The following is a 27156-nucleotide window of genomic DNA, read 5'->3' as shown; positions in this document are numbered from 1 at the left end:
GGGGGGGGGGGGGGGGGGGGGGGGCGGGGGTGGTGTTCTGTGAGGTTTTTTTTTAAAGCATTTTTTAAATGTTTTATTTATTTTTGAGAGAGAGAGAGAGAGAGAGAGAGAGAGAGACAGCATGAGCGAGGGAGGGTCAGAGAGAGGGAGACACAGAATCTGAAACAGGCTCCAGGCTCTGAGCTAGCTGTCAGCACAGAGCCCAAGGCGGGGCTTGAACCCATGAGTGATGAGATCATGACCTGAGCAGAAGTTGGATGCTTAACCGACTGAGCCACCCAGGTGCCCCCCCCTTTTTTTAATATTTATTTTTGAGAGAGAGAGAGAGAGAGAACACACAAGTGGAGGAGGGGCATAGAAGGAGACACAGAATCCAAAGTGGGCTCCAGGCTCTGAGCTGTCAGCAGAGCCTGATTTGGGGCTCAAACTCATGAACCGCGAGATCACGACCTGAGCTGAAGTCGGATGCTTAATTGACTGAGCCCCCCAGGTGCCCCTGTGAGTTTCTGATAATGTCCGTCCCAACCATCCCACGTACGATTTTCAGGGAAGATGCTGGCAGGGTGAGCTCGAGTTCTACTGGGCTGGGTGTGACACTGCGCTCCCTCATGCACTTGGCCTCCAGTGAGCTGACTGCTGAGCCGCATAGCACTGGGGTTATGGTCTGCTCAAATACTCAATGATCCCCTAAAGTTTGGGTGCTTCCTTCTCCCCAGGGCTGACCTCCGGGTCCTGCGGGGAAAGGCTCACAGGGCACCTGACCCTCAGGACACCAGCTTCACTCCAGCTCCACCTTTCAAAGGAGCTCTGGGTTGATAAACGGATTAAAATAAACGGATTAAAATGTATCAATCACATGAGTGACTGAGATCTTGGCCTCATGGTTCCCAACACAGGATTGGGGAGGACTTCGCCCCCATTTAAAAATGGCTAGAGACACATATAGTTGTCAAGCAGGAGCTGGGAGAAGGGTTCTGCCGGCCAGCTGGAGGGCAGAGGTCAGGGGTGCTGCTAAATTGCCTGAAATGCACACGACGGTGCCACTTGCCACCAACAGAGAATTTTCTCCACCCCAACCTGTCTAGGGGGTTTCAGCTGGTAGAAGAACCCTTGGGAAGCTTGTTTAAAATACAAAATGTTGGGGCACCTGGGTGGCTTAGTCGGTTGAGCGTCCGACTTTCGCTTAGGTCATGATCTCGCGGTTCGTGGGTTCGAGCCCCGCGTCGGGCTCTGTGCTGACTGCCAGCTCAGAGCCTGGAGCCTGCTTCAGTCTGTGACTCCCTCTCTCTCTGACCCTCCCCTGCTCACGCTGTCTCTCTCTCTCCTAGAAATAAATAAAAAAAATATATTAAAAAAATAAAATACAAAATGTTGTGGGGCGCCTGGGTGGCTTACTTAGTTGGTTAAGCATCCGACTTTCACTTAGGTCATGATCTCGTGGTTCGTGGGTTCGAGCCCCGCGTCGGGCTCTGTGCTGACTGCCAGCTCAGAGCCTGGAGCCTGCTTCAGTCTGTGACTCCCTCTCTCTCTGACCCTCCCCTGCTCACGCTGTCTCTCTCTCTCTCTCCTAGAAATAAGTAAAACATTAAAAAAAAATTTTAAATACAAAATGTTGAGCCTTATCTGTGATATACTAACCCAGCAGGCTTTGGAATGGGGCCCGGGAATCTGCATTTTCAAATTATCAGCTAATTCTAGTACTAGGTGGACTGTATTCCATCCTGAGAAATCTCGCTGCACGATGCCCAAACTCTGGGTCCTAGACCCGTGCAGGCCTGCTGAAGAGCCAGCAGAGTGCCTATTCAAAGTCTGGGACCCTCACTTCATCCCTAGAGAGGCGGTTGTCATACACTCAGCCTGGCCCCAGAATTCTGTGGGCTGGTTTTGTTCTGAGGGATTCTTCTGCAGGTTTGTTAACACAGAAAGTGGTCTGAGTTAGCCTAGACTTGAGTTAGCCTAGACTTGGGTCATTTGACCTCACTTTTCTCGTTTTTCAAGTGAAGCAAAACCGCAGTGTCTGCCAATGGACTTTGTTCCTGGAAGCCCCAAGGTTTATACATAAAGGTCACTTCCGGTGCACACAGCTGGAGATTCTAGCCGCCCCCACTCGATTTCACCTCTGCTCACATTCCCATGGTCATCAACTCTCCTGTTTCTGTTCAGAGTAGCTAAAATACATGAAAGGGCCTATTTTAGGGTCTGGGGTAACCCTGTGGCCTGCATAACAATACAAGTCTGTCTGTATGTCTTCCCCCTTCAGAATCTGGGCTGATGGGCGTCCCTTGCATAGACTGGAATGTGCCAGATCTCTCGGGGATGTGGAGGTGGGAAGATGACACACAAGATTTTGGGAAGGCTGGCATCAGAGCAGCATCAAGCTGGCAGGTTTCCTTAGCTCCTTGCCCTTTGGTTTTCCCAGGCAGTGTCTGGCTCCTAGCAACTGCTCAGTAAACATTGGCCGTGGTGGTTGTTACGTGCTCTTGAAGGACATTCCACCCAGGCTCTGTTATCCTCTGGAGGATTGTCCCTGCTCCCCACTAACAGCGTGCTCTAAGGCCACAACCTCTAGCATCCATGCAAGGCGTCCCGAGGGGTGGCATTAACTGGTCTCTGGAGGTTTAGCGCCTTTGTGGGAGCACTGCCCCCTGCTGGCCACCCTCGTGTAGCGTACTTGGCTGCCTTTGGTTTTTCTTCTCCAGGGGCTGGTCCAGTCCCAGGGTGGTCTCCAAGGCTGTTTCCCTCCCTCCTCTGCCCCTAGGTATGACGCAGGGGTTTCCTACTCTCTGCTGCTGCCCTTCTTTAGGAATCTTTTGCTTCACGTAAGTTCTCTGAGCGGCTGTCCGAGGTGACATTCACCGATGTGCCCGCCATGTGGCAGACGGCAGATGTTTGAAGCGAACTACGAAACAAGTCTCAGCACGTTTCAGTTCAAGCTCTGCACTTCGAGACTCCGCCAACCGAGTGTGGCTCCAGACAGCTTAAGGCTGGCTTCCTGCGACGAGGCAGCCCCGTTGAGTGCTTCTCTGAAAGAGCTCTGGCTCTGGGCTGTCAGAAGAATTTACTGTCTATTCCAGCCCAAACCTGACCACAGACCTCTGCCCCTCTGCCCTCTCTTATTTATTTATTTATTTATTTATTTATTTATTTATTTATTTATGCATGCCCTCTGTCCTTTCTTACAGCATTTACTAAAAATGCTTGCAATCGTGAATCCTTCCTCTGTCCCTTTGAGAGATATATGTATGTATCTCCTGCAATCCAGTACCGTCTCTCTCAAGGACCTGACCCCCTTTCTTCTGAAATGAAATCAGGAAGGATCAGGCCCCAGTCACTGTGGGGGACACAGGTGGCCTAGTGGCACTTACCACTAACCAACCCTTTGTGATTTCTCACTTCCCTGACTCTACTTGAGCCCTCATTCTCCCTTGAAACTGCCTGTCGCCTCAGCATAGATAAGTCGGGGCTCAGGTTCCCCTTGCTATCAGTAGCTACGGGATGAAACCTGCTTCTCACTGCTTTAGCTCATGTCCAGCCGGGCTTATCTTTGACGAGACCTGCTCACGTTGCAGTTTCTGCCCTGGACGCGGGGGCGAAAGCCTTGATAGGAACGCAATCCGCACCCAGGGGGCAGGGATTGGATCCTGGGAGTTGTGGCCATGCTCTCAGCGGCTCTCACTTCTCCCTGGATGGCCTTGCGGGCAGAGGGGAAGGGGGAGGTGGGGGTCACCGAGCTGGGGAAGGAGCTGCGGGCCCCGAGCTGGGGGAGGCTCTCAGGACTGCGCCTGAACAGAGGGACAGACACACATCCTGAGAGAGTCTGAGGAGGTGCCGTAGTCTGACGCCTGGGGAACCTGAGCAGCCAGGAAAGGGACACCGAGTGGGGAAAGCAACGGGATGCTGCCCCCCACTCCCCGGGGCCCTGGGCCAATCATCTTCGGCATCCCCGACCTGAGGCCCTGAGTGGGGAGCAGCTCGGGGAGCAGGGAGCCCAGAGCGCTGGGCCTGGCTTAAGTTATAGCGGCAGGGATGGGCATGCCGCACAGCCTCATGGGGTACGTCCCCAGGCCCAGGGCCTGACCCGCAGGGACCCAGAAGTGACCCAAGAAGGTCCCCTTCTTGTATCACTCTCATCCTCTCTCTTGGGCTGTCTCAAGTTCCTGCTGTCCCCTCCCCTCCCCTCCCCCTTGACTTCTTGGGAGGGGCCCTCAGAGGCCAGGGTCCTTCCCTCCTCTTGAACCTTTTCCAAGAATCCTGTGATGGTTCTATTCACCCTGCTCTCCTCCTGCCCCCTTGAGACCCTCCTGCAGGCCTGACGGGGGCCCTTCTTTATCTGGCCACCCCGTGAGCGCCGGCCTTCCTGAGGGCCTCACACGGCACCCCACCCCACGGCCTCGGGGACCACCCATTATTTTATGCTGAAGACTCTCGGCTCTTTGGGCCACATCTTGCTCCTGACCTTCAAACTCGCTGACCCGACCACTCACTGGACATCTCCACGTGGATGCCCCGGACACACCCGACTCGCCAGGAATCGGAGACCACAGGCCACCACCATCTCCCCTCTGAGGCCCCTCCCTGAGCCTGTCCAGCCACCAATCCCTTATCTACTGCTCACCGCAGGGGCCCTGGCCTAGAGCCCAGAGCCGTCTGCATCCATTCCTGCACACCCCGCCCCCCCAGTCCCACGGCCACAGGCTGGTTACCTGCAGCCCTAACCAGACCTGTCTTCCACCCCTCGCCTCCGTCCTCACCACCGCGCTCAGTTGGGGCCCCGTGGACAGGCTCCTGTCTGTGACACACCCTACAAAAGTCATCCGTAGAAATCAAACTGGGTTCCCTCATCCCCTCCCTGAAAACCCTTTCGTGGCTTGGCTTTGTCCTCCAGGTCAGTCCAAGCTCCTCAGCCGGTGACAGGCTCTCAGTGGTCTGGTCCCCATTCCTCCCAGTGCCTCCCCCTCCCCAAACCTCTTCCGTCTCCGCGTGTGAACCGCCCTCCCTGGCCCTGGAGGACCAGTGTCCTCTGCTCACTCTGCTGCGGTCCCTGCAGGAGGGACGGGGGGGTGGGGGTGGATGGGCAGGCTGGGTGCCCTCAGGCATTCAGGAACGAGGCAGGCCACGCTCTGGAGACTTGGGGGACCTGCTTTATTGCTCACCCTCAGCAGCTGTGCACTCCGCACCCGGGCACAGAGGAGGCCGGTCAGACTTCCCCCCGAACAATCTCGTCTTCCTTCTCCCACCAGAACTGCTTGCGGGCAGGACCTGGGACAGCTGTACTCTCCTTCCGGCCTCGGGAAAATGCAGTTTTCAGAGTCCACGATCCAGAACTGCAGCTCCAAGTCTCCTCTCCGGTGCCCCAGATCCACCGAGCACACGGGAACTGGGCGGACAGGGGGTGACAGCCGCTGCCCATTAGTTATGGATCAGGTTTGCGGTACAATCCACACGCCACTGACCCCTCCCCAGGAGGGCCACAGAGGGTCAGGACAGGAAGGGAGTGTGCCAGGGGGTTGGTGAGCTGGGATGTCGAAGGGAAGCCCCACTCGGGAGCTCTGAGCAACAGGCCAAGCCCAGAACCAAGAAACCTAGGTGAGACGTAGCACATTCTACCACCGTTCCAAAGACAATGCCCGCTAAATAGCATGGTAAATAAATACTCAACAAATATTGGAGATTGGCATCCTTCCCCGGGGAGGCAATGTGGCAGAGCGGGGGACCCCAGTTAGCTCTGGGACGTGGGCAAATGCCTGAGGTCTCAGCCTCAGCTCTCCTGGGCGGGGGGGGGGTGTTCTGGGCAGGGGTCCTGGGTCCCCTCTGATCTGATTCTTGGACATGCGGCCTTCCAGGTCTCCTCAGGCCAGGTGCTTGTCACCATCCCAGGGCAGGAGCTGATGTGCTGCCCAAACCTCACCCGCACGTACCTCTCTTCCTCCTCCCTAACTCCAGGTGACCTGGCTGCTACTCTGAGGGGGGCTCTGAAGCCCACCCCACTGCAGAGGGCGGAATCCAGTCCCAGGCCCACGCCCAGGTTGAGCCCTCCGGGCCGCTGGGAGCTTGTCCACAGAGGAGGGCCCAAGATAGGGAAGGAAGGTGGAACGGGATATTCTAAGGAGATGCAGCTTTCTGAGCAAGCCCGTGTGACTTTACAACCACAGAGAATGCTAAATAAACATACAGCTTTCAATCCGGACCTAAATTCCTATGTTGTTGTGTGTGTGTGACTGTTTTTCCATTACTTCAACTTTCTTAGGAATTTCATATCTATGTGTGTCGGCAGATTACAGAATCCCCGGGAAGAGCCGCGGGGCACCCTGCTCGGGCCTCTCCATCTCACAGGCGAGGAGGCCCATGGAGGCAGGGATGATGCTTCCCGGGGTCGCAGGGCAGGACGGTGGCAGAGCTGAGGAGAGCCAGCTGGCTCCCCACCCAGGGCTTCCTCTCTGGTCCCGCCCCCCAGGCTTGGAGCATCCTGGACTGGACCCCCCTTCTCCACAGGACACATGACCTTCCTGGGGCTGCCAGGATTTCACATTTGTGAAAGGCAGGTCCCACCCCCGTCAGCTCCTAGCAGGGATCGACTTGGGAGGGGCAGGGGGTGTTCGAGGGCCGGTATCTTCTGTTGAGCCTGACACTGAGCCTGGGGCTTCCCAAGGCCCAGACTGGATGCAGAAGGCAGGGGCTCCCGAAACCAGGCAGATCCTGGGGTAGGGAGGATGGGGGGACTCAGACACAGCTGTGAGGGTGGGGACAAAGGCGTCGTCAGGGACAGTACAGCCAACGTCATCCAGAGAGCTGGGGCACCTGAAAAGCGCATCACACGAAGGGGTCACCTCCTTGCTGGGGAGATGCCCTCGCCACCACCCCCTCCCACGCCCTCCCTGGAGAACCTCCTCGTCCTTGCTTCTGCCCCGGACACTCGGCCTACTTCAACCGCCCCCCTGTCCAGTCTGTGTCATGGCCCCTGTGCCCCAAGCCTCCCTCCCTCACAACAGACCCTGCGCCCCTGGCCACCCCCACTGTGGCCTGCAAACCTACCTCTGTGGCTGGGCCTGCCATGCTGCTCCTGAGGACCCTGGCCTTCCAGATAAACGAGTGCCTGAACCTACACTTGAACTCTTGTGACTGCCCTGCGTGTGATGTCCCAGCCACTTGCCCACCCACGGGGTCTGGGCCCCCAATACCTGGGCCTGAAGCGGCAGCGGTCACTCCCACAGGAAGCGCACGTACCAGATGGTCTCATTCTTCAGCTGCGGCCCAAAGAGGGGGTTCAGCTGAGCCAGGATGGTGATGAGCCAGCTGCCAGGGACAGCACAGGGAGGGTGAGCCAGGACCCAGGAGCGCCTCCACGCCCCGCACCTCGCACCATGCGTCCGGTCACGTGGCCAGCCCAGCACACACGCAGGGGTCTGTGTCCTGGGCTGAAGGCTCCCGCCCAGGAGCCTGGCCTGGGGTTCGTGGGTTCCGGCTCAGGTTTGGTTTGACCTGATGGTTCGTAGATTTCTAAGACCCGAGCTGGGGCTGGACTCTGGGACCCAGTAAGGAGTAAGGCGGCCTCCAGAGGTGCACTGAAAGAGCCTCCCAGCTGAGCCCCAGGACGCCTCTGGGCTGGGCCTCCCCCGGCCGGCACCTGGCGGCAGGATAGGGCCGGTCTGCCGGCAGGCACGTCAGGTTCACCTACTTCTAGGAGCCGGATGAAGAACTGCCTCCTAGGGAGGGCTGATGAGCAGACGCCCCCACGCTGAGGCCTGCTGGGGACAGGACGGGCTCTGTCCTTCAGGCCAGCGAGATCTCCAGGGACCATCAGCAGGCTGCACATTTTGGGGGGAAGGGTTGGGCCCTGTTGTCATGACTTGTGTGCTCCTGTTGTCATAACTTGTGTGCCCACAGCAGCTCCCAGGGACTCTAAAGGTGTACGACCTCACAAGCCGGAAATAGGTCCCTGTGGTGCTCGATCTGGTTTTGCGGAAAGGCTCCAGCTGATTCACCTGAGACCCCCCGCGCCCGCCCCGCCACAGCAGCCAGTCACGTGGCTGATGCCCGGAAGCTGTCATAATTGTAGCCTGCTTATCACCAGCATTAACCTCGAGTGCATGTTTTATAAACCTCATTTCTAGGCGTAGCATCTTCCTAAGCTGCCCCACCTTTCCGCCCGTGCGCACCTGGTCTGCGGCCAGTCTCCCTTTCCCCTTCATCCATCTGGCGTCTGTCATTACCCACATCTGTCATTACCCACATCTCTGCTGTTCCCAGCCACCACCCGCTAAGTCCTGGTCTCTGTGGCGTCAGACTCCAGCCCCTCTGAGGCCCTCTCCGCGACATTCTGCTGAGCCCTGAAAGACGGAGACCCAGCACAAAGGGCATCAGAGACGCTCTGTCTAGGGAGAGTTCTGGAAAACTGTACATCCTATTTAAGCTAACATTGAAGCTAATGTAGTAAGAATCATTACTTTTTGAGGAAGTTTTATTTTTTTGTTAATAGGAGGTAGAAAGTATTGAATATCGTATAAAGTGAAATGAGAGAACGGACTCAGGAATAAAGAGTTCATGATCTAATAAGATAAAAACCGTTTTTAACTACAAAACATACCCCAAATCTGAAACAAATCATGTAAAAAAATTTAAATGTGGACCCTTATAAGTATTTTGAAAAACTTAGCAGTTGGAGAAATATTCTCCAGATTATTAGTTTCATGTGTTATTCCAGTTGTCTTTAAAACAATCTATTATTGGGGCGCCTGGGTGGCTTAGTCGGTTAAACGTCCGACTTTCGCTTAGGTCATGATCTCACGGTTCGTGGGTTCGAGCCCCGCATTGGGCTCTGTGCTGACTGCCAGCTCAGAGCCTGGAGCCTATTTCTGAGTCTGTTTTTCCCTCTCTCTCTGACCCTCCCCTGCTCACGCTGTCTCTCTCTCTCTCCTAGAAATAAATAAAACATTAAAAAAAAAATTAAAAAAAAAATAAAACAATCTATTATCTATTATTATTATTTTTTTACCTTTTTATTTATTTATTTTTGAGAAAGAGAGAGTGCCAGCTGGGTAAGGGCAGAGAGAGAGAGAGGAAGGGGAGGGAATCCCAAGCAGGCTCCACACTCAGCACGGAGCCCCACGCAGGGCCCAATCTCATGACCACGAGATTATGACCTGAACCGGTATCAAGAGCCGGACGTTTAACCGACTGAGCCGGGCCCCTCTGTTACCTTCTAAAGAATCAGTGTCTCATCACCGTTACCTGCCTTGTTTTGCTTGTTCTGAACTCAGAACACCCCAACCATGCCAAGCGTAACCCACAGAAACAGCGTATGAGACCCAGGATGACGGGAGGCCACACGGGCTTCCCTCAAAACCAGAACTTGGACTTGTCCCCTGGTTCGGCAGGCAGGGTGACTTAAACATGGAGCAAGGTGACATACAAGGGCTGTGGAAGGAGGGGAGCATTTTTTTGTAAAGGCGGAGGCGCTACCGTGAGCGGCAGTTTCTAGGAAGAGAACATCTGGGCATTCAGGACCTGGACATTGACTCCCTCAGCCTGTCCACGTCCTTGAATCCCTTGGAATTATTCTCCTACACCCCCAGGGCCCGCTTCCTAAGTCTGAAGACTCCTGCTCCTCTGACGGTTCAAAACCGGCTACCTCGCCACCGCCCAGGAGCACGTGTTAGAGACATGAACTCCTAAGTGCAGATGTTGAAAACGGAGTCAGTGGGTCGAGGGTGGAGCCCCAAACGCGGTGTCTCTCCATCTCTCCCAGTGATTCCGGCGCCCAGTCGGGCATGAAGAGCACTGCGTTCACAGATGAGAAAGCACGGCGGCCGAGGGGTTCGGCCGGTTCGGCTGCCACATTTGGAACCGGGCCCCAGGGTCCGTGACTCCCAGCCCCTCGCTCTCTGTGCCATCCCACACTGCCCGCTCTCCTGTGCTTTACGAGCTCGGCCTTTCAAAAGTGGACCCTGTCACCACCAGGACAGAGGGGAGGGCAGGGCTGGGGGGAGGAGGGGCGATCTCGAGCTGGGGGCGCGATACTTACAAGAGGTAACAGCAGACAGCCGTGGCCACTAGCATGGTGATGATGACTCTGCAATGGAAGCGGTGGGCAGGTCAGGATGGGGGCAGCCAGCAGCCCCCCCAAGGCCAGGCCGCGGCCAGACGAAGAGCTCCGGTGTCGGCCCCTTTCCTGTCGGCCTTCCTGATGCCACCTGCACGCGGGAGGCTGACTTCCATTCAGGGGGCGAATTGCAAAAGGGAAGATAAAAACTCTAAAGCGTCACCTCAGGGGGAATCCAAGTTGCGTCAGGGACCTTCTCTGCCACCTACTCTCCGCCATCTCACGGCAGCCCTGCTGGGAAAAGATACCCCCCAGAGCTGCCTTTGCAGCAACATGCCATGGAGTGTTCTCTGGAATGCAAACTTCCCTGGGCAAGGGGATGGAAAACAGAAGCCGGCAAGGAGCAAGGAGACCGTGAGCCATTTCTAAGGCACAGTGAGTGGCTATCAAGGGAACAGGGACTAAGCTCTCTGTCCACACAAAGAGGACTCTGGACTCAGAAGCTTAAAATGCAGCAGGAGAGACTTCAGTTAGATCGCACCGAAGCTTGCGGAACAGGTGAGATACTAAAATGGTTCACAGAGTGATACTGTGGGACCACAACCCCGCAGATCTGGAGGATCAGATAGTGCCCATACGTCCAAGCGGCCTCCACCCAAATCCAAACCAGGCCCCAGGACCCCTGGTCCAAAGCACCCGAAGTCAGTGCCAGAGGAATGACACTGGATCCATTCTTTCAACATCACTAAGCACCGTGCTGGGCACTGGGGTCTACGGGGGTGAATGAGACAACCTGCCACCTAGGGGAGAGGACTTTGTAGCTGAGGATAAGACGATGCAGAAACGGATAAACTGGGCAAAAGGTGCAGAAATCTACCAGGGGCCCTTCAGAAAACAACAACACCAGCTAGAAATTAATTACTCAGTACATAATCCGTGCCATGCGTTATTTCGGGTAATCCTCACAGTAGCCTTAAAAGGCACGTTATCACCATCATCCACATCTTACATATGAAGAAAGTGAGGCCTGAAGGGGTAACGCTCGTTCGCTCAAGGTCACTGCTGGCGACAGCGGCGCGCAAACCGCATCCGCGGCCAGCCACCGCCTCTAGCTTCACCGGCTGGAGGGGGGAACCCTTAACTGCCTCCCGCGTCAGTCGACTCTCCACCTTTCTAAAGCACCGCCGCCTCTGCTCTTTGGCCCCGACCGCCTGCCAGTTCCGAGCCGAAGGCTGCCGGTGCGGACAACGGAGGAGCGCGGCGCCACGCGCGCCTCGCCCGGATGCTCGCGGCGCCGCCTGCCGCCGCCCGGGGAGGGGTCCGCAGGCAGGCGGGCCCGCACGCCATCCTTACCCGCGGTTGGGTCCTTTCGGCACGAACCAGGGCCCGGCGATGCCGATGAGGCCCCAGAACGTGGTGAAGATGATGACCGGGAGGGCGAAGGAGTGCGCCGTCATGGCCGGACGCTGGACGCCCAGGCCGGGGTGCCAGGCCGAGCCGCCGACGCTCAGGTGCGCGGGGTCCCCGTCGTCCCGTGGGCGCCGAGCATGCGCAGCGGGGCCGGGCCGCCAGGGGGAGCTCGCGGCAGCCGCCCCGGCGCAGGCGCGAGCGCGTCACGCGGGCGGGGGCGGATCCAGCTTTGATCAGCTTTTGATGAGCTTGGAGCGGCGAGACTTACAGGACACAAACGTTGTCGATATAAACTGCTTTATTCAGGTAGCAAAAAGTTGAGAAGCCGACGTGGTTTTTTAAAACCTCACGTGCACATCTTTGAAGCCCGAAGAGGGGAGGACACCCCCTTGCCAATCACCCTGAGTATCCTTGGTTGCCAGACACCTGCTTGCGGGAATTGGCCAATCCTCACACTGCCTTGCCAAACACTTAGCACCCTAGGAACTCAGCATAGGCTTGAGGAAGAACCGAAAGGTCTGGAGGTTACACTGTCTAAGGTGTCCGGCGAGGACAGGGGGCTGAATTCCCTCCCACGTGGTCTCCATGGCAACTGGAATCAAACCATCAGCTATAATGCGGGTTACTCAGGACGCCAGACCCCATGGGCATCAGTTACGGAGTGGGAGGATGCCCGGATGGGCACATGTTGGCACAGGAGGGTGGAGGCATGGCTAGGGCTCTGGCCAAAGGCTTCCTCCTCTTCAGCTTGTTTTCTTGTGAGGCAAAAATAGGAAGCCTCTCCAACAAGGGTATCTCCAGGCCCTGGATTTGAAACACGGCCAGTGTCTTGAAACAAAACCAAGAATTCAGGCTGGGTGATCGTCTCCGGTCAAGGTGTTCACGCGTGTCAGCCCTGGGGCCCTGCACCAAAGCACCGTAGGCCTCTGTGCCATTAGCTAGCATGCCTGTGCCCCTCGAGAAATGTGGGCAGTGCATATCTCTGCCAAAAAAAACAAAAAGCATTTTCAATCGCCCCCTCCAAGGGACCCGACTTTCTCACCAGCTGGTATTGGAGGCTTCCTCAGCACATGGATGTGGAGGCTGGATGCTTCCCTACCTGGCCTCCACCTCGGCACCTAGTGTGTGTGAGTCCATTGCTCGCAGGACTAGCCTCGTGCTCTGAGGATTCTCACAGGATGGAAGACCCACAGGGAGGATGCTTGCCAGAAAGTTACCTTGATTTGGAAACTATGGATTGGGGGGCGGGGGCAAACGAGCCCTATTTTATAGGGTCTTTCTCTCTTCCATCCCACCAATTTATAGCCACAGCACCCATAGGGCAGAGCCCTGAACTCCCCACAGAGCCTTGTGTGAACAGGGGAGGGAGGCCTGGGCTCCCTCTCGGCGGTGTGGACACTAACCCTGATACAGCTGGAGCTCCGAAGGCCGGTGGTATACCTCAGACCCCTGACCACGGGGCTGGAAGAGGGGCATCTCCACAGACTAGTAGGAGGCAGAAAGTGGGAACGAATTCCTGGCTCGTAGCTGAAGAAAACAGGAAGGCGATGGCACTTAGGCTAAGTGCTAAAGGTGGGTGATGGGAAGGGAGAGTCAGAAACACTGGGAACTGTTGGGGGGGGGTCTGTCTTAGAGGGCGACAGTCGATAGCGGCACCTCTCAGCACGGGCCAGAGGACAGAGTGCTGGCTGAGGGCCAGGTGACTTAGCATGCAGCACAGGGCGGGGGCGGGGGGGGGGGGCGCAAGGCCAAGATGCAGCACACTTCCTGCCTGTCTTAAACAAGCAAAAGGCAGGGGTGAAAGGAGCCCTACCCTCAAACCTCCCCTGGTTTCCTACCCGTGGTTAGGAAGGCGGGACCCAGGCCCCACATCATCCCCACCAGATAAGCAGCCTAGGAACCTGCCAAAACAAAGTGCCCGGGGCGGGGGGGAGGGGGGGGGAGTGCTTTGCTTCAGGGAGTGAGGGGAGAGGGGTGAGGGGGAGTGGGGACCTAGTTGGGCAAGATACCCTTCTGAGCCTCCAGGAACGTGTCCTCAAGCTTGAGTGACTTCCTGGAGGGCCTTGCTCCAAACTGCCGGTCACTGAGCCCCCGCCCCGGGGTCGGCTCAAGCAGGTAAGGAGTGGAGCGTAATGACCCCCAGGCGAGGTCCCAGGCAGAGCGGACTAGGCCACGGTGCTGATGGCGCATTTAGGGAGCTCTGTTCCCGCCACGAGAACATCGGTAGCAAGGGATGAAGACGAGGGCTGAAGGCAGCTCCGTCCGCTCGGTGCAGCCTGAGGTCTGACTTTCAGGGAGCTGGAGGCGCCGCCACGCATCAGCCCAGTGGCAGACCAGGAGCCGGCAGGCACTTGAATTCTCTGCTGCCACATCAGGGAGAGGGAAACTGAGGCACAGGAAAGAGGAAGGGATTCATTATGGTTGAACGTCTGCCTGCAGCAGAGCTGGGGCTGGAGCCCAAGCCTCCCAGGTGAAAGCGTGGACGTGTCTGCTCCTCAGGACACCGGGCTCGGGTCAGACTTAAGTGCGGCCACCACCGGGAAGCAGCAGGCTGTGCCGGGAAAGACTTGCTTCCATTGTCCCAGGGCTAGGAGACGCAGACCTCTCTGGAGTGCTCCGTGGAGACGGTTTCGCTTGCCTCTCCTAAGGGAGGCCCTGGAGGAGGTAGAGAAATTCTCTGCTGCGAGTCTCCCGTCTGTACTTGAAGCTTCCCTGCTTCTGCCATGGAGCGAGGGTGACAGACCCCAGGGCTGGGGCAGTGGTCCTGAGAGCCTGGTCATCCTCTGCCCTCACAGTGCCTCCTCCAGGCCACCGAGGCTGTGGGCAGCCTCTCCGGAAGGCTCCCCGACCATCCAGGGGGCCGGTGGGGGTGGGGTGCTTCTGGAAACCCCCGCCCCCAACAGTCTCTCTCCCGCTTCAGAGAGGTCCTCTTGCTACCAGATCACGCGGTGGCATTTTCATGATGGGATTATTTCCTCAAGCACCTTAAAAATGAATCTGAGCCAGGAGCCTTTCTGCATATTTAAGTGCTGGGAGGTCACCGCTGCTCAGAGAGGGGCCTTGGGAAGCAGGTCTGTGCTCCTGATCACCCTGCCTCTCCGGGAGGGGGGCTTAACTCCCTTGTCCCTGCCCACTTCCTGGTGCCTGGAGAGCACCACCGCCACCCCCCCTTGAAGGCTCTAGGGCAGCATAGACTGAGCCTGTCACCATGATCCCAAGGGGCAATCCCCCGGATTCCTGGTCCTACATGAGCTCTCTGTCAGGACAGCTCAGGGGCCCCCTGGCTGCTATGCAGGTACGGGAGTCTGCCGGGAGGGTCCACGATGCCGTCCTTCAGGATCTCGGTGGGCTCCTCGTAGGGTTGAAGGGGCAGCTTCTGGGTCACGGCCTCCTCCGCATAGAGTGCCCCCATCTTCTCCTTCCTGAGCCCTGTTCCATGTGCGCGAGGAGAGAGAGCCCACAATTACTCAGAGGGGAAAGCAGATTCGATGACAACCCCTTCCCACATCCACTGTGCCCCAAGGAACGCTGGGAGAGAAAGCCACACAGAGCAGCCTGGAGATGCGACTGCAGCTGCTCTTGGCTGGCCCGATCTAGACTTGCTCTGGTCTCTCACCCTGGGGCGGTGGGCCCTCCAGGGGACATGGGGCAATGCCTGGACACACTTTTGGTCGCTACAACTGGGAGAGGGCCATGGGGACCCAGTGGGTATGTAGGGGTGCGGGTCAGGGGTGCCGCTGGAGACCCGACAACGCACAGCCCGGGCCTCACAACCAGGACTGGTCTGGCCCTCAGTGTCCACACGCTGAGGGTGAGACCCTGCCTGGGGAGGAGGGCCTTAGCCTATCGAATCGGGTAGTGCCGTGTTTGCTTCAGACAGACTAGTCCCACCTGCAAAAGGGCACCCCTAAGAGCGTCTCTGTCCTTCACCCCCACACGGCTGGACGCGGGGAGCAGCTCAGCAGACGCGTGGGTGAAGGATTCACCGTCTGGCTCCCCACCGCGGCTCTCCTCGTCTCTTCTCTCCACTTCCACCCCAGGCCCCTGTCCCTGCCCAGCCATGAGGCCGGGGCCACCCTGCTTCCTGTGGAGCCCCCGTCAGGCCTGAGGCCCGGTCCCCTGCTGCAGACCACAGACCCGGGGGTAACACGCAGGAGCACAAGCCATGGAATGAGACCAGCAACCAGATGTCCAGGAAGAACCGTCACTGCTGTCACTGAGAAGTGACACACGAATGGCCTGGAGGACTTCTTGGGTTTTCAGGGACTACTTGAAAAGAGGAGAGTCTCTCACTTCAGACTCAGTAACTCAGCTCCCATGTAACATAAGTGCCCCTCCAGCCCATCCCCACCCTGGCCCCCAGGTTAGGTGGGCTGTGCCCCCTCACAGACGGCGCCCCCCCCCCCCGCCCCAGGATGCCCCAGCCCTCTCCTCCACCTAGCTCCTTCTTCGCGGGCCCCTGACCTGACTTCTTCCCTCCCGCAAGAGCCGACACGGCGCCGCAGAGAACGTGAGGTCACCGCCCCAACTTGTCCAGTCCTCTGGTTACTTCCCGGCCTGGTCTTAACCTTCAGCGGGTGCCGCTGGCATCACTGGGCAGACGCTGTGCACTTGACATGCACTTTACAGAAGAAAAACCAAAACACAGTGCGATTAACCTGTCTGACGTCACACACTACGTGAGCTGCACCAGAATCTGAACCGGCTGGCAGACTGGCTCCGAAAATTCGTGCTCTCGGCCCTAGGCCCTGCTGTTCCCAGTGTGTGCGCCCTGCCTCCCTAGCTGGATCTTAAGCTCTGCGAGGGTAGGTGTCGCATCTCGTGCACCCACTGAGACCAAGCCCGTTGTGACGGCTGACATGGTGTCCAACACCGCCATGTCCAAGGTCAGCACGGGATCGGGAAGATAAGATTCTCTCCCTTCGTTTTCTCCCGTCCAGGAACTCCGTCACGTGGACTTACCCGCATGGGAGCGGGGCGGCGCTTGGGCACAAGTGTAGACGTGGCTGAAACGCCGGCCCGAGGAGGTCAGGTACCAGTGCTGGATGGCGGGCTGGGGGTCATACTCTGTGACTGCCACACCGTTCACTGCCGTCATCATGAGCATGTTGATCACCTCATTGGAGAGCTTGGTCCTCTCGTCGGTCCTGATCCGATTCATGGCGCTGAATCCCCGCTCACAGCAGGAGGTGGAGACGGGCACGCAGGCCACCACCGCCAGGAGCCTACTCAGCAAGGGGAACTGGAAGTGCTGGGCCAGGGCGTTCTTACACAGCATGGAGAACGGGAGGTTCTTGGCGATGGCTTTCAGGCCCAGCCACTCCTCCAGGAGTGCTTCCTCGCTGAACCCTGCGGGGAGCGAGAGCTCAAAGTATCTGGCAAGGGCAAGGATATCATCATTCCCAAAAGTGGCAAGTTCAATCCCACTTGGCCAGGCCATGGTGTCAAATACCTCCATGTTCTTGAGCTGCGGGGGCCGGTCTGTGTCAAACCTTTGCTGGAGGTACTCGATCCCGGTCAGGATCATTCTCTCCCTGTCCGCCTGGAAGCGCTGCTCTGCCATCTCTGCTCTGTCCAGGGAGACGCCATGGAGCCGCCCGTCCTGGAAGCCAGCGTTGAACTCTCCCTCTTTGGGCCCTGCCTGGTGACGGAGGGTCTCCAGGGCTACATAGGCCCGTCCCAGTGTGGAGTTCACCTCCGTAATCAGCACGATCTCCTTCTGGCACACCTCGGACAGAGGCCGGTAGATGCTCAGGAAGTCCAAAAGGAAGTGGCAGAACTTGACGAAATGGAAGCTCTTCATCAGCTTCAGCATGCCTTTGGCCCTGTGCCCGACCTGGCCCCCGGCCTCCGCCACGCCCTGGAGGTGCCTCGCCAGCGCCGGCCAGCTCACGATGAGCGCGTTCAACGTGCGCCTCTTGCTGGCCACCCACCTGACGGCATTCAGGTCCTTCAGGCGGATGATTTCCTGCTCTAGGGGAGCCGCGCCTTCCTGCAGCTCATTCAGCCTCTTATTGGAGGACTGATAAAACTTGAAGACGGTCCGGATGTGCCGGTCACACTTCTTCACCAGATCGATGCCCCCACAAGCGTCGACCACGGCCAGGTGCAGCCGGTGGGCGACGCAGTGGACGGGCAGCAGCTGGGGGATGACCTCCTGGAACTTTTCCACGAGGCCCCCTCTGCAGCTCAGCATGGTCGAGCCATCGGTTCCCAGGCCCACCACCCAACCGGGCTTCCGGAAGGGGATGTCCAGTTCGTCCAGAGCAGAGATGATGGTCTCAAAGTATCCGTCCACTGTCTCACTGTAGAGAGGGGCCAGAGTGATGTACGATTCTTTCACCTCCATCCCCTTAAAGTAGCGGATATAAATCCCCACGCAGGACTGGTCGGCGGCGTCTGTGGAGCTGTCCAACAACACACTCACGCAAGGGGAGCTGCGGACATCTTCCAGGATCTCCTTCTTGAGCGTCTCGGAGATGTATTTGATGAACTGCGTGCACGCGGTGCGGTTGCGGTACTTGCCCAAGATCATGGCCCCGGTGCTTTGGAGGAGTTGCAGGATCTTCTCGAAGTCATTCAGCGGCCTCGAGTGGTACGCGATGGAGTAGGCGGCATTGAAAAAGTGCTCCATGTTCGCCATCAGGTCACTGGAGATCTCAGGGACTAGGGCAGCCTGAGGGGTGTCTTCCTTGATTTCCACAGTGTTGACACAGAGCTTGTGTGCTTTGCTGACTTCGTGGTATTTCAGAGTCTCCACTTTAAAAGGCCCCGTGTAACCGCGGACTAACCGGGACGATTTGTCGTGGAGACCGGGTCTTTCTTTGCAAGCGGAACAGAAGAGCTTGGTCTCTTTGGGGTCGATTACTAACCACGGGAACTGCCCAAACCACGACCTCTGTATTGAACGGGGTCTGTAAGTCCTCTTGATTTTCCTGGGTCCATCTGCTTCGACTTCACAAAGGCTGGAATTACAGTAGGAATCACAGGTCTCCATTGAAGGGGCCGGAAGCAGTGTGGATTCTACAGCCAAGGCTTGTGTTTCTGCCTCTCTTCCGGCCACCATCTTCTTCTTCCCTTTGGGGCAAATACAAATGTGCTTAGTTTTGCTGCCCAGAACTCTGCAGTCTCCTATCAACTAAGACATCTAATGTAATGTGTAGCCCTTATGCAAAACAGAGATGAATGTGATCTACCCTTCTAGAAATCATCAGTGACTTCTCTTTAAACCATTCCCCACTGTTATCTGTGCATGTCAGCCTGCTCTCTAAGAGATGTTTGCTGAGCCTTGTGCGCCCTTTAGCCAGCCTCCCTCTCTCCATCCACACAGCCACCCTGGGACCATGTGACCTCAGCTGCTAGTACGCTTAATTAGCCCCCTTGGTCATAGTTGCTATTGGATAAACAAGTGACTTTAATCCTCTTTCGGGCATCACAAAGAAATGAGGTTAAATATCCATAAGTCTTCTTATGAGCTTTAGAAAGAAGGGAGGTACAGAAGAGAACACAGTAGCTACGGGCCGATAAGCTCTGACTGAGAAGCACAACAGTGAACTCTCACAGGCCCGTGGTGGTGGTGCCGTCACTGAAAACCCGAGGAGGGACGCAGGGTGGCTCCCAGGCCTGCAGTCACACAGTTCCTTATGAGCAGGGTCTCCCACACCCCTCCCCCACCAGCTCTACCACATCAAAGGGCCTCATTTTTCCCCGCACTGACCCCGGTTCCCAGGCTATCTGACGCTTGGACAGCACAGTTAAGCCCCTTCTTCACCTTTGTCCACCAAAGCCTAAAACAAGGCCTGCTGCACAGCCGGAGCAGGACAGGATGGGTGGCTGAACGCTGTATGACTCGCCGTGGCCACTTGGGCACCAGGACGTGGCCTTCAGAGCTCAGTAGGTCAAGACTCACCTGGAGGACGACCTTTCCCCCACTTGGGCCCATTTGGGTCCTTGATCCAGGGCGCAGCCCGACGTTCCAGCTTCGAGATCAAGTCTGGTTTGGCAGCAGCAGGCCCTGTTGCAGGGACGAAGAGTCACACTGAGGTCACCGCCGCGGACCTTCAAGTCAAGTAGCCTGCCTGAAGCTGTTCGCAGAAATGGAAATATTCAGGGGTGGCTCTGGGTCTATCTCTTACTAAAGTCTGTTCAGCCAGGGCCACGATGAAAACATACCCACGTGGCGTGCCACCTCATGCCTGAAGCCCAGGAGGCAGTCAGGTCCAGGTGCGTCCCTTAGCCAGGACCCACGATGCCCTTAGCTCTGCGGCAGCCACAGGAGCCGAGTCAGCTGACCACATCTAGAGGAAAGGCGGATGTCGGAGGAAACAGGGTACAACAGAAGGAGAGAGGGCGGGGACGAGAAAGCCACGCGAGAAGTGTTGGACTGTCACGGGCCCTATGCCGGCTCAAGTGCCCCCAGAGCCCCCAGGGCTGGCCTCGGGGCAGGTGTCTTGCTATTGGGTTATTTTCAAGGGGCACTTGAAGGGCCCCTTAAAAATGTCCACCACCTGCCGTGGAACCTTAAATCCGACTAGAAGCGATTCGGGCCTCTGGGTTAAGCACTGCCCTTTATTTAAAAAAATGAATATTCTCAGGAATATACAAAGAAATTACTTTCTTGACTTAAAATAAAAGCCATTAATATCTACTTACACGCTTTGGTATGTGTGTGAATGTGTGTGTAAATTCTCTTTGGAAAGACATAGAAACAACTGCTAAATGTAGGTGCTTCTGGGACAGTAGTGATTATTGTCACTCTTCACCTCTGTGGTCACTTGAATACATACATATTTATATTTGTTATACGTGTGTGTATCCATACATTTACTACTAACAAAACACAATTTAATATATTATTAAAGTGCAGTAGACTGACTACGTCCTTAAAACGTCTAAAATGAGGCCAAAGGAATAATAATACAAGGAAAGGTTAACACATTTTTGGAAGAAGGAAAGGAGATAAAAAGAGCTGAATGCCAGATGCTGGCAAAGTAGGTGGCAAGGCTAGAGACGTGGTGGCAGAATCCCCCAGAGACACGGGACCGAGGCGCCATGAGCGGTGGAAGGTGGTGAGTAGAAACGGGTAGAAAGAACAGGCCCCCGGTCTGCAGAGACCACTCCAACCCGGGTCGTCCCCCCTGCCCCAGGAAACCAGAGATCACCGCCACCCCCACCTACCCTCACCTGAGGAGAGGACTGGAGATTTAGTTCACAGAAAAACTGAAGGGGGAAGGTTCCAGGTCTCGGGAGGGTGGGGGTAGCGGACGAAGAAGAAGGGTCACGATAATGAAGAAAGAGCCGTGTTCTGAAAGGTGTGCTACTTGGCTCCAAGAACATAGGCTCGGCTTCTCGCCCCAACCAGGAGACTTGGAAGAGTTTTCTTCTTTTCAAACTGTTCACTTATTATTTAGAGAGAGAGAGAGAGAGAGCACACTTGGGGGAGGGGCAGAGAGAGGGAGAGAGAGGATCCCAAGCAGTTCCAAGCTGTTAGCACAGAGCTGGGTGCGGGGCTCAAACTCACGAACCGTGAGATCACGACCTGAGCCGAAATCAAGAGTCGGATGCTTAATGGACTGAGCCACCCAGGTGCCCCTGGAAGACTTTTCTTTGGAGAAAGAGAATTGCCCCCTCCTGTCCCAAAGGCCTCTGGGACACTGGCTTTTGCAGATTCCTCAGTGAGACCTGCAGGTTCACAGCGGACGCGCTGCAGTGAATCACACCCTTGACAAGTCCCTGCCACGCACAGAGCTGCCAGCCAAGGCTTGTCAAGGCTTTGCTCTTAAACCTGGATGAACCACAAGGTCCTTATTTAAGACAAGCCTCTGACGTGAAATGGGTAGGAAAAGAGATTGGAGGAACTAGAGAAACTGCAGGGAATGAAACACAGCTCCAAAAAACAAGCTGGCCAGGGCGCCTGGGTGGCTCAGTCGGTTAAGCGTCCGACTTTCACTGAGGTCATGATCTCGTGGTTTGTGGGTTCGAGCCCCGCGTTGGGCTCTGTGCTGACTGCCAGCTCAGAGCCTGGAGCCTGTTTCGGATTCTGTGTCTCCCTCTCTCTCTGACCCTCCCCTGCTCACGCTGTCTCTCTCTCTCTCTCTCCTAGAAATAAATAAAAAACATTAAAAAAATTTTTTTAAAAACAAAAAACAAGCTGGAATTCATGTTCCCAGAGAGAAAAGTCATGATAGTCACCCACGAAAAGAGCAATAGGGGCTCTTAGATTAAAAATATGGTAGAAGAGGGGCGCCTGGATGGCTCACTTGATGAAGCTTTGGACTTTGGGTTTCACAGTTCATGGGTTCAAGCTCTGAGCTGTCAGCACAGAGCCTGAAGCCTGCTTCAGCTTCTGTGTCTCCCCCTCTCTCTCTGCCCTTCCCCCGCTCACGCTCTGTCTCTTTCCCCGCAAAAAAAATTTTTTAAAATTAACAAAATATGATAGAACAAATCATAAAATTAAATAGATCTGATAGAAAATAAAATTGAGGAAATCTCCAGGAAAGTAGAACAAAAAAGACAGAAGCAGAAAATAGAAGGAGGAGGAGGAGGGGAAAGAGGAGAAGAAAATAAAACCAGAGGCTCAATTTAGGAAGTCCAGTGTCTACCTGATAGGGCTTTTTGGAAGAAGGAAAAGAGAAAATCCATAGGAAGAAATCATACAAGAATATCCCCTCTAAGTGGAAAATGCAAGTTTTCACATGGAAGGGAGGCACCAGCTACCCAGAACAAGAAGTGAAAAGTCACTGATGCTATTTAACACTTCAGAATGCCAGCCTCGATCGTGAAAACTTTCAGGGTAGAATAAATTAAGCTGTGTTCAAAGATTTAGTTAGAAAGAGGTATTTAGGGGCACCTGGGTGGCTCAGTCAGTTAAGTGTCTGACTTCGGCTCAGGTCACGATCTCGCGGTCCATGAGTTTGAGCCCCATGAGCTCAGAGCCTGGAACCTGCTTCAGATTCTGTGTCTCCCCCTCTTTCTTCCCCTCTCCCACTCACGTTCTATCTCTCTCAAAGATAAATAAACATTTGAAAATATTAGAAAAAAAGATATTTTAACTTCTTTTCAGCATCCGTAAAACCTAAAGGCGATGCTTTCAAAATCCTGAGGAAACTATTTCCAACCTAAAATTCTATGCTCAACCAAGGTACCAATTGTTTGTTTGTTTGTTTGCAGTGTTTATTTATTTTTGAGAGAAGGAGAAAGAGAGAGCAGGGGAGGGGCAGAGAGCAAAGGGGACAGAGAATCTGAATGGGGCTTTGCACTGACAGCACAGAGCCTGATGCAGGGCTCGAACTCACAAACTGTGAGACCATGACCTGAGCCAAAGTGAGACACTCAACCAGCTGAGCCACCAAGGCGCCCCCCCACCAAGCTACCAATTGGAAGGGCAGCGTAAGTCATGTCCTCCCACGCACCCTTTCTTGGGAAATTACTGGAAGATGTGCTCCAACAGAATGAAGCTATAAACCTGGAAGAGATACAGCTAGGGGACAGGAGGGGGACAAAGGAGAATCTGAGGCTACAGCCATGCAGGCCTAAAGAATAACCAGTTTGTCAGAGCAGGAGAATGGAGAGCTGATAACCGAAGCCCCCAGAAAAAAGAAAGAAATGATCGGTCACAGGATGTCTGAGCATGTGGAAAAGACTCTTCAGAGGAGTTCTAGAACTCCATTGGAGAGCTGAAGAACTGGCACTAGTACAGAAAACTAGCAAAATAAAACAACAAGAAAAAATTTCAATTTGGGGGGTAAAAAAATCCTACAACAAAGGAAATCATCATACTATGCCACTTTGATCAGAAATAATACATAATCATAATTATGCAAATAATTTACATTGAATTAACCAAAAAAGTGTGATATACTTGTTCTGAGAGGAGGGACAGAGGGGTGGCCCAGGGTGGTAAGAGGGCCATCGTCCATCGTCCATATGAATTGAGAGAGAATATCACTCTAAAATTGCCAAACCAGGGATAGCAATAGACATATTAAAGTGTGGGTCGGCCTGCCTGCTTTGGCTCAAGGTCCAAAAGATAGGAGACACCTCGGTGGCTCAGTTGGTTAAGTGTCCGACTTGGGCTCAGGTCATTATCTCTCCATTCATGAGTTCAAGCCCCTCGCTGGGCTCTGTGTGGACAGCTCAGAACCTGGAGCCTATTTTGGATTCTGTGTCTCCCTCTCCCTCTGCCTCTCCTCCACTCACGCTCTGCCTCTATCTCTCTCTCAAAAATAAATAAGCATAAAAAAATTTAAAACAAAAAACAAAAAAGATAGGCGCTAACTGTCCCCCATCCCAAAGCTGGACCACGGAGGCCTTACTTGGAAAGAGGGTGGCTGAAACACTGGGCTGGGACCCAAGCCCTCGATGCAAAGAAGGAGTCGGTGCACTGGGAGTGAATAGGTCAGGAAGCTGGATATTAGAGATGTTTCTGGAAAGAGATGTCAAGTGTATTGTGAAGACCCCCTCCCCTACCATGGAGAGGGGTGGCATGGGCTACTTTCCATTGACCTTAAGCCTAATGGGAATGACATCCTGACCTTTATCTCCTGGGTGATGGGGCTCCTCATGAATCCAGGCCTGGAAAAGACTAAAGGCAGAATCTGACTGACGGGCTCCTTCATGGTGGCCATGTTGGGAACAGCCTACATTCCTAGGCTTTGTTGGAGCAAAGGATACATAAGTGTTTTCCATGGTTCAGACATGGCCCCTGAGGGAAAAAGAAGAGGCCTCGGGCCACTTCCAGGGACCCTGCCCATGACTGCCTGTTGAGAGTCCAGGAATGAGCCACTATGGGGCTGACAGCCAAAGCAGACATTCAGCCTGTATAGAGCGGACGTCAGTGAGGGACGGCGGTGGGGCCTAGAGCCCACAAACCCACCCAGAGAACCAGCTTTCAACTATCCAGCCACGAGCAGATGCCAGGTGAAAGCTCTGCTGTCCTCTCCCCACTCGCCCACCACTGCTTCCCCCACCCCACCCCCCACAGACTCACCAGAAGTCCCCGGACAGGTGGGGGTTAGGAGAACTCCCTTCTTCCTCCCACAAGGCTCTAGATTCCAGACCGGAGGCTGGTTGGGGGGGAGGGGCAAGAAGCTTCAGCTCTAGATGAAGTCCAGATAAAGACTACACTTTTACTTCCTAACTTTGCAGAGGGGGTAAATTTTTGTACCATTTACGTGCAGTTTCAATAATAATAGAAGGAACTCCAATCATTTACGTTTTGTCCTGTTTGCTTTCTCACGTTCATGTGTTCATGCATCTTCCCCTCCCCCCTTTCTCTCCTCTCTCTGCATACATGTATGACGAATACATAAATATTACATAGGTGGTATGTGACCAGTGAGAGTACACTCTTTTCATACCCCGTTTATCCCTAAATACTTCTGCACGTACCACTCAAGAAAAAGAACATTCTCTCGTTCAGTAGGCGGAATTCTAACACGCGCTCCAGGGACCCCGGCCCTTTCTGATCCCTGCCCTTTGCCACGTGGGTGGAACCTGTGACCCTACCTCATACCCGTGGTTACGTGGCATGACGTGGCAAAAGAGAGGTTATGTGGGTGACTTCACATACACATCAGCCCTTTAAAAGCAGAGGCAGCCAGAGCCTCAAAGCATCAAACGGGGACACCTGGGTGGCTCAGTCGGTTAAGCGTCCAACTCTTGATTTTTGGCTCGGGTCATGAGCTCCTGGTTCGTGGGATGGAGCCCCGTGTTGGGCTCTGTGCTGACAGAGCAGAGCCTGCTCTTGGGATTCTGTCTCTCTCCGCAACCCCCCCCCAGCCCCCATTCCTTCCCGGCTCACACGCCTGCACTCACTCTCACGCTCTCTCTCTCAAAGTAAATAAATAAACTTTCAAAAACAAAACAAAACACCAATAGGATGTGACACACTGTTGCTGGCCCATGGATGGAGAAGGTGGCATGGAAGGGACCTGAGGGCAGCCTGCAGGAGCAAGAATGACCGCTGGTGGGAAGCCAGCAAGAAAACAGGGACCTGCTTCCTATCGCTGAAAAGGAACTAGATACTGCCAAGGGCCTGAATGCACTTGGCAGCCATTCTTCCCAGAGCCTCCCGACAGGAAGCCAGTCTTGAGGGACACCTTGACTTTGGCCATGTGAGATCCTAAGCAGTGAACCCAGCTGAGCCCATCTGGACTCTTGACCTCCAGAACTTCAAGATAATAATTGGGTTAGGAGTGCCTGGGTGGCTGAGTCGGTTAAGCATCCGACTTCGGCTCAGGTCATGATCTCACGGTTTGTGGGTTCGAGCCCCGCGTCAGGCTCTGTGCTGACAGCTAGCTCAGAACCTGAAGTCTGCCTCGGATTTTAAAAAATTTTTTAAAATTAAAAAAAAATAATTGGGTTAAAAACGTAGCCACTAACTTTGTATTATTTATTTATTGTGGGGCAGCTGATTTCACCCGGTTAAAGGGAAACCAAAATGGAGGCCACAGTTTTTTGTTTTTTTAATGTTTTATTTATTTCTGAGAGAGAGAGAGACAGCATGAGCGGGGAGAGTCAGAGAGAGAAAGAGACACAGAATCCGAAGTAGGCTCCAGGGTCTGAGCTAGCTGTTAGCACAGAGCCCGACATGGGGCTCAAACTCATAAACCGTGAGATCATGACCTGAGCCTAAGTCGGACGCTTAACCGACTGAGTCACCCAGGTGCCCCATGGAGGCCACAGTTTGAATAGACCCCCTACACCAAAGGCTAATAATCACGTAATCAAATCTTTAACTGCTCCAGTTTTGCCTAAATGGGGACACTGACCTTAAAGAAAACAAGCTTTCTTCATGACACCGTGACCTTAAGGCTTCCAAGCCAGTCGGCTGCGGACAAGAAAACTTGCTCAGTGCTATACCCTAAAAAGAATGTAAGTTTCTAGTAACCAATCACAATTTAGAAAACCAAAACAACGTACTTCCTGAACTCTAACTACTGAGAGCCAAGCTCTTAACCACTTTGGGTGTGAAGCCTCCCTATTCATGAACAGGTCATTCCTTGTTCAATACAACACTAGTATCGTGTAAAGCTCTCTGAGTTTTCTTTTGACAACCGAAAGGGTGAGGAAAAAAGAGCCACACACACAGAGCTGATCCAAACAAGTAGTGATGGAAAAGAATAAAGCTGTATCATGAGTGCAAACTATGAGGTTCGCTCTTTGAAAAAATAATGTCTGTGTATATTTCTCAGAAAAAATGAGGCACGTTACTAGAAGAAACAGCTAGAAGACTCTGGGGAGGAGGATCCAGCAACAGAGAGAGCTGGCATAGGGCACTGTCATTTTGTGTTCTAGAAGTCTTGTTAGAACCACTTAGATGACAAACAAACGTAATTAGGAAGAAATGTTTGTAAACAATAAATAGAGACACACAGGAGACTGAACATTCCTGAATCTGTTCGCCTCAGTTCTATTCTCCTTGGGGACCAGCCACCTCTGCCTGCCCCGCCACTCACCACACTGGGCCCAGGAGAACTGAGCCCCCGTTGGACCTCTTGGAAGCTGTGGCTAAGATGCAGCCACACCCTTTCCTTTTTGTGCCGTTCAGAATGAGGGATACAGAGGGGAGTTTCAAACAAATTTTTCTAAGTCTTAGTAATGGAAAAATGGCCAAGGGGACCTAACTCTAGGATGCGTACGCAGGCACACACGTGCGGCGCATGCACACACAGACATTCCATAAAAGTCCATAGAAATGGTTTGGC

The 27156-nt window shown here is 54.6% G+C and overlaps 2 protein-coding genes across 2 annotated transcripts in view; both read right to left on the bottom strand.

The window, feature by feature from the left end:
- Positions 1-5124: 5124 nt before the first annotated feature.
- On the bottom strand, positions 5125-11582 carry ATP6V0E2 (ATPase H+ transporting V0 subunit e2). The gene is made up of 4 exons (XM_039253938.1): positions 11393-11582; positions 10022-10069; positions 7179-7293; positions 5125-6798 (listed from the first exon to the last, which is right to left on the bottom strand). The coding sequence occupies exons 1-3, from the start codon at positions 11494-11496 to the stop codon at positions 7200-7202; spliced, it is 246 nt and encodes an 81-aa protein (XP_039109869.1). The 5' UTR covers positions 11497-11582; the 3' UTR covers positions 5125-6798; positions 7179-7199.
- A 147-nt stretch (positions 11583-11729) lies between these two features.
- The window catches only part of ZNF862 (zinc finger protein 862), a 39180-nt gene continuing 23753 nt past the window's right edge, over positions 11730-27156 (bottom strand). The window contains exons 7-9 of the mRNA XM_039253916.1: positions 19359-19463; positions 16412-18526; positions 11730-14878 (exon numbers count right to left, since the gene is read on the bottom strand). Coding sequence (XP_039109847.1) covers positions 14709-14878; positions 16412-18526; positions 19359-19463 — 2390 coding nt within the window. The 3' untranslated portion in view covers positions 11730-14708. The remainder of the gene's footprint in view (positions 14879-16411; positions 18527-19358; positions 19464-27156) is intronic.

Source organism: Hyaena hyaena, unplaced genomic scaffold, assembly GCF_003009895.1.
Source record: "Hyaena hyaena isolate Hyena2069 unplaced genomic scaffold, ASM300989v1 scaffold_471, whole genome shotgun sequence".
Classification (NCBI taxonomy): Eukaryota; Metazoa; Chordata; class Mammalia; order Carnivora; family Hyaenidae; genus Hyaena; species Hyaena hyaena.
The sequence above is the reverse complement of the archived record's forward strand: the minus strand, read 5'-3'. Positions and strand labels throughout refer to the sequence as shown.